At 49.7% G+C, this 7,304-nt stretch overlaps 1 protein-coding gene across 1 annotated transcript in view; it reads left to right on the forward strand.

Moving 5' to 3' along the window:
• The window catches only part of PARD6G (par-6 family cell polarity regulator gamma), a 90,952-nt gene extending 85,352 nt beyond the window's left edge, over window positions 1–5,600 (forward strand). The window contains exon 3 of the mRNA XM_032422797.1: window positions 3,093–5,600. Within this exon, the coding sequence (XP_032278688.1) occupies window positions 3,093–3,889 (797 nt within the window). The 3' untranslated portion in view covers window positions 3,890–5,600. The remainder of the gene's footprint in view (window positions 1–3,092) is intronic.
• The last annotated feature ends 1,704 nt before the right edge of the window (window positions 5,601–7,304 follow it).

The following is a 7,304-nucleotide window of genomic DNA, read 5'->3' on the forward strand; positions in this document are numbered from 1 at the left end:
TCCCCTTAACATTTCTTATAAGACCAGCTTAGTGGTTATGAACTCTTGAATTTCGTTTGTCTGGGAAACTCTATCTCTCCTTTAGTTCTGAATGATAGCCTTGCTGGATAGAGCATTCTTGTTGTAAGTTTTTTCCTTTCAGCACTTTGACTATGTCATGTTACTCCTTTCTGGCCTGCAGAGTTTCTGCTGAAATATCAACTGATAGCTTAATAGGGTTCCCTTTGTATGTAGCTAGTAGTTTTTCTCTTACTGCTTTTAAGATTCTCTCTTTAACATTGCCATTTTGATTATTATATGTCTTGGTATGCACCTCCTTGGGTTCATCTTGTTTGGGGCTCTCTGTGTTTCCTGGACCTGGATCCCTTTCCTTCCTCAGATTAGGGAATTTTTCAGTTGCTATTTCTTCAAATAGGTTTTCTGTCCCTTTCTCTATCTCCTCTCCCTCTAAGACCCCATGCTGTGAATATTAGACACTTAATGTTGTCCCGGAGGTCCTTTAACCAGTCTCATCTTTCAATTCTTTTTTCTTTTTCTTGTTCAGCATGGGTGCTTTCCATGTCTGTCTTCCAGACCACTGATCCATTCTGCATCCTCTAATCTGCTATTCATTTTCTCTGATGTGATTTTCATTATAATTATCTCATTATTGAAGTTCTCAGAGTTCATCCACTCTTCTTTCAAGTCTGGTGAGTATCTTTATGACCATTACTTTGTATTCTTTGTCAGGTAGGTTGTTTATCTCCATTTCTTTAGGTCTTTTTCTGAGGTTTTGCCTGATTCTGTGTTTATTTCTATGTATTAAGTCCACCAGCTATATCTTCTGATCTTGAAAGTAGTAGCCTCACATAAAAGGTGTCCTTTGGGGCCACAGTCCCCTCTGGTCATCAGAACCATGTGCTTCAAGGTTGTCCCCTGTGTGGCCTGCATGCCCCCTCTTGTTATGACTGGGCCATGACTGCTGGAGCATGCTGGTAGGTGGAGCTGACCCCCCTCCTTGGGGCAAGAGTCCCTCTGGAGGGGTGTCAGTCCCAGTTGGGGGCTACCCCCTGGGTGTGGCAGGTGGGGGCTGCTCTGGAGGGGTGCCTGCCAGGGCAGGTGAAGCAGTCCTAGCAGGTTAGATGGAGAGTGCCAGAAGTGGTGCCTGGCCAGCTAGGCGGAAGGAGGGCAAGAACAGAAGTGCCCATCAGCACTTCCATTCCCAGAGGAAGCTCCTACAGATCCCTGCCCCTCCAGCACATGCCCTAAAATTTGTCAATACATCTCAGGCACTTTTCAAACTGCTGCCTCTGGAGCCAAGCGATACAGTACACTAACCCTTTAAGAGCAGAGTCTCAATTTCCTCTAGCCCTTGCTCTCCTGGAACTGGGCCCCACTGGTTTTTAAAGCTCCCAGGGTTAAGCCTTGCTGATTTTCAGAGCTAGACATTACAGGGGCTTACTTCCTGGTTGCAGGTCCCTAGTGCCGGGGGTGCCCATGGGACTTGATCACCTCAGTCCTCAGGGAGGACCTCTGCCCCTGTGATATCCCTCCCACTTGTGGGTCGTGTGCCAGGAATGTGTTTCCTGACTCAGTCTTTGCCCCTCCTACCCTTCTTGGTGTGGCTTTTTCTTTCTGTCCTTGACTGTGGAAGACCTGTTCCGCTGGCCTCAGGTTGTTCTCAGGTTGAGTTGCTTTCTATGTGGTGGATGCCTTGGTGTGTCCCTGGGAGGAGGTGAGCTCGGGATCCTCCTCCTCCACCATCTTACCCCACTGTCTCAAGGCATTTGTGTTAAAGACTGTCTAGTAGATCTGACCTCAGGTCTTTTTTAGGGACAGATTCTGTTGAGTTCTCTTTTTCCTTTCAGTGGGCCAGACTCTCCTGTTTCCTTCTGTGCCTTGTGATTTTTTGGCTGACCACCGGACATTCGAATCTCATGACGTGGTAACTCTGGAAATCAGATTCTCCCCCTTCCCCGGGGTTTGCTGTTTGGTTGTCATCGTTCTTTTGATGGTTGCGGGCTGTCTCTGTGCCGAGGACCAGCCTGAGGTGTAAACTGAATGTCTTCTCAGGTCTTTTCTGAGCCTTTCCTTGGGCACGCGCGGTCCCTTCCTAATTTCCCATGTATGCAGCTCTTTTTGAATGCCCTACTGTGTGGCTCCCAAAAGGGGAAAAGTGAGAAGCAAAAGGGGGACAAGGGGGCCCTCGCCCTTCCAATGCCCTTGGAGTCACTGGAGCTGGAGGGCCGACAGCAACGGCCGCCAGGCTCTGTGTCTGCACCTGTGTGATCAGAAGCAGCCGGCGGTGGTCAGAGCTTAGACTCCTGCTCTTTGGAGGACGGGGTGCTTCTTGCCCACCTGGCGTCTGCAGGCTGCCCCAGAAACACGTGCACGGCTGCCTGCCGCACGGCTGGGTAGCTGCTCTGTGCTGGGAGCTAGAAGAGACCGAAACTGACTACTTCTCCTGGACAGCTGCAAGCCTTCAGCCGACTCTGCAGTCCCCAGATAGTCCCATCAGACAGATTCTGCCGTGTGGTCGTTGCCCCGTGGGGAGAGATTCCTGGTGCTCCCTGCTCTGCCCTCTTCCCAGGATCCAATCAGGCACTTTTAAACTTTCCATCTGTTGTTAATCCTCTTTATTGCAGTTTCTTATTTCTGCCTCTCCACCTTTCAGTCATTTTGTCGGTGGCCTGTGGGTGGTTCTGGAGAGTTCCAGAGAGCTAACTTTAGGGAGGCAATTGCACTTGAACTATTGGGGCCAGGTCAACGGATGCCAGGATTATTTGTGGACTCAGTGAAACAACTCAGAAAGTTACTCCAGCATATCCTCCTGGAGGTGGAGACTTCCCCAAAAAGTGAGGTGTGATGTAACAAACTGGTAACTCCTAGGCATGTGCGTGAGACTCGTAGGGAATTAGCTGAAAGACGTGATGCGATTGTGGGGCGCATTGCTCAGAGTTTCGCAGGATCCTGGGGCCCACCGGAGGAGCAGATGCCCCGTCAGCAGCAGAGAGGCTTTGCCAGGTACGGGCAGCCTCGGCGCGCACGCGCTGCCCGTCGGTGCTTTCCCACACCTGTGGCCCCTGTCCTGACCGTCCCCTCTGCTGTTTCAGAGGAGGCGGAGCACTGCAGCTTCGGGGCCGGCTCGCTGTCCCGCCGGAGGAAGGCACTGGCGCTGCGGGAGGACGGCCCCCGCAGGCGCGCGCACCTGCGCATCGGCCTGCCGCACGACTTCCGCCCCGTGTCCTCCATCATCGACGTGGACATCCTGCCCGAGACGCACCGCCGCGTGAGGCTGTACAGGCACGGCTGCCAGAAGCCGCTGGGCTTCTACATCCGTGACGGCACGAGTGTGCGCGTCGCCCCGCAGGGGCTGGAGAAGGTGCCCGGCATCTTCATCTCGCGCATGGTGCCGGGCGGCCTGGCCGAGAGCACAGGGCTGCTGGCCGTGGACGACGAGGTCCTGGAGGTGAACGGCATCGAGGTGGCCGGGAAGACGCTGGACCAGGTCACGGACATGATGATCGCCAACAGCCACAACCTCATCGTCACGGTCAAGCCGGCCAACCAGAGGAACAACGTGGTGCGCGGCAGCCGCGCGTCGGGCAGCTCGGGCCGCTCCTCGGACAGCGCGGCCAGCCGCCACAGCCTGCCCGCCGCCCCCGCGCTGCTGCACCTGCAGCCCGACGACGCCGACAGCGACGACGAGCCCGACGTGGTGCTCGAGGGCGTCCTGGAGCCGCGGCCGGTGCCCAGGCCGCCGCCGCCACCGGGCAGCCAGGCGCGGGTCAACGGCGCGGGCCCGGCGCACCGGCTGCTCAGCTCCCTGCGCGCAGACCCGCGCCAGAGCCTGGCCCTGCCGCTGCCCCCGGGCGCCGTGGAGGAGCACGGCCCGGCCGTCACGCTGTAGGCCCGCGGGGCGCCCCTGCCAGGCGCTGGTCAGGCGGAGTCCGAGCTGAAAATCGGGACGGGCACGCAGACTCACCCCTTTTTGTTTGATGCTCGCACACCCCGTGCCTGGCTCGAACTTACGGATAGAAAACACAAATGCTATTTTTATAGAATTTCTCCACAGAACATAAAGTGCACACGCCTGCAGCCCGTCCCGGCACTTTCCTGACCAAGTGCAGAACATGTTTCAGTTTCAAGAATACTTTTATAAATGAAGCTTTAAAAGTACTTTTTTACAGACCGTACATGGTGTTTTTAGCGTGGCTCCTGCAGACGCAGCCAGTTTCTACTGAGCTCCCCCGCCTTGCTCGCTCCGCTGACGGCAGGACGGCACCGCACCCACAGGACGCGTGACTGTGGACCATGAACGTCAAATTTCCACATCGCTGGTGGTTGTAGGTCAGACCGGGGGTGCTGGGCTCCCAAACACCGCTGGGGAGAAGGAGCTGGCCGGAATCAGCGAGGGCCTCGCAGGCGGGCGGGCGGAGGGCAAGTGCCGGCCCTGCTGGATTGGAAGGCGATGCTCAGCAATACTTTGTGACCAAAAGCCAATATTTACTGTCTTCTCCTGTGGACTGATTGAATCTGAGGGCAATTTTTGAAATACTATCAGCAGAAAGGATGGATAAGCCTACCACACACCTCCAGCCAGGCCTTTGAAAGCTCATATTCATTTGGATGTATAGTTTCTGTTCTTTGTTTTTAAATAACAAGTCACCGGGAACTTGATTTTTAACACAGATTAAATTCATTGTCACTTCCCTTTGATCTTCCAGCAATATTTATATATTTAGTAATTTTAAGTTTATTCATGTTTGATCCAATTTTATATGAAGTCTATTTTGCTTGAATCCAATATCGAGGAGAAAATTACACTTATACTTGGAGAACTAAACTTTGACCAAATAAAGCTTTCATATAAATACAGGTAAAAATATTTTTCTAGGATGCCTTTCCTGGGAGAGCACACAGCTGCTTCTCCTGTGGTCCAGCGCCCCCTGCTGGTCAGTGGCAAAACTGTCCTGATTTATGGCCGCTAACAAATGAAAAACAGTACCTCAACATCTTCATTTTTCCTGAATTCATTAAGTGTAAAAGCCAATTATTTTTCTTTCTTTTGGAAACTATTTATTGGGCAGAAATAGTTTTTATTGAGTAGTTGTGGTCTTCTGCACCTATGTTTGATTTTGTTATTTGTACACCAGCCTCGCTGTTGGTTTTGTTCCTAAGCACAGGGAAGACCAAAGGTGCTCTCCCTTTGAGGTCTGGGGTGAGAGTCCAAATACACCCAAATTTATGGGCTCCAGTGAACTGTATGAGCATCTTTTCTGGCACACAAGCAGTCAGAAGTGTTGTTTTTTTTTTTTTTTACTACAGTAACTATTATAGAACCAAAACTCTAATGCTAGTTACTATCACAAATGAAATGTTCTTTTACTAAGTTATTGCTGGTTATTGAATATCTTGTTGAGTAACTGGATCTGTTACCAAGAAGGAAAGTTATATTTCTTACCATGTTTAAGTTAAGCAAATGTGAATAATTTTTTAGTCAAAAGAAAAAAAAGCCTCCTCTGAGACTTGTATGCTGTTGTTCATAATTTTAGGAATTCTCAATTTCTTGGAACAGCTGCTTGAGTGTATTTTTGTACCCATATCTTTACTTCTGCCATTTTCTCCTTAAACAAAAAAACTATGTTGTATTACACATTAAAGTTTTCTTGGTTTTATATATCAAAGAATAAAAACTTTTTCTTTGCATTTAATATTTTTTACTTGTGTTCTAAATACTGGAGAGATTAGCAGTGTTAGTGATGAGCAGAAACTTGCCACTCAGAATGGAATGCCTCTAATATTTACCAAGTGCCTGTCATGTGCCATATTTTTCCACTTAATCGTCACACGTGCTCCATGAGGCAAGTAGCATTATCCCCATTTTACAGATGAGAAAATGGGCTCAAACTCAAACAGGTAGTAGGTCATTTCAAATAACTAAATTATAGTTGTATTTGATGGGAGATGGATGTGTCTTAGGTCTAGAAACTTCTTTTGAAGTCCTTTGGAAAGAGGTTTTCTAAATACTTACTATACAGCTCTTCCTAAATATACCCAGGTTTGCAGAATTGTCATTCATGCTTTCTCACTCTGACATTACTAAACATAGAGTGCATAGCATCATGGTCTACTCACTCAGTCGTCACGGATGTTATGGCGGTAGCAGTGAGCACCAATAATTCCTGGAAGAAAGTGCTTTCTACAGGCATTCATCAACCTAACCCTTTCAGTGGCTTTTCAAGTTTACAGTTGGGGAAACTCCCAATAGCTGGCCTGTCCCCTGCACATTCCAAGGACATGGAGCTGCTGGTGAAGGAGGTGGAGATGCAGGGCTTGCCTTTGTACAAGGCGCACGCACCTGCATGCACAGCACGGGGTGCCGGTCTCCCTGACCCAGTAATCCATATTGCCCACCCTAGGGCATATGGTGCTGTCCAGAGGAGCCCGCCTGTCAGCGGGTGACGAGGCTGTCCACGAATCAGACCTTATGTAGCATCTTGCAGAATTACTCAAAGTGATCACACATGGGGAGTGGGGCTCATGGCAAGTTGCAAAGGTACCTGAAAAGTCCTGATTGTTAAAAAATCCAGTTTAGCTAAATCTGAGATAAGTCTTCCAAAAGAAGGCCATTAAGTTATTTTCATGTCTCCATCAAATGTTTTTTGAAAGCTCTGAGGCACTTCTGGGGTCTTCGTTTCCAAGATGACCAAGAAAAAGAGGAGTAACGGTGGTGCCCAAAAGGACCAGGGCTGCGTGCAGCCTCCCGCCGCACCAGCTGCACCCGGCGTGCCCAGGGACACATTAAGAAGGTCGTTGTTCAGCACAGAGGCCACCGCCATCAGGGACATTTCTGAAGCAAGCGTCTTGGCTGTCTAGGTGTGCCAAGCTGTGTGTGAACCCTTTCCTGTGTGAGCCTTGCCATCCACAGCAGGGTAGTCAGGCACCACCCTCCAGAAGGACCGGTTTAGACCCACGGCTGCTGCCCCACAACTTCCACCAAAGCCCACATAAGGAGCCAAGTCTTCAAGGACTGAAGGAAAAGTGTTCTCTGGAAACAGGTAAAATGGAGATTGTACTTTTAAAAGATATAAATGAATGAATGATAGCTCTGATGCAAGTATGAACCAAAAATGGTGTAAATGCCCCCTTTTAGTCCTTGCATGAAAAGAAATAGCTGCTAGAATGGGTGGTAACAGGTTGTTCCATTGGAGAAAACTCATTCATAGCAGGAATTAGTATGCTGTGGCTTTTGTAGCAGCTCTGAAGATCAGTCACAGTGGTCTGAAAGTTCAACTTAAAATTACATAATAAGGCTGAACTCA

This window comes from Phoca vitulina, unplaced genomic scaffold, assembly GCF_004348235.1.
Source record: "Phoca vitulina isolate PV1807 unplaced genomic scaffold, GSC_HSeal_1.0 scaffold27, whole genome shotgun sequence".
Classification (NCBI taxonomy): domain Eukaryota; kingdom Metazoa; phylum Chordata; class Mammalia; order Carnivora; family Phocidae; genus Phoca; species Phoca vitulina.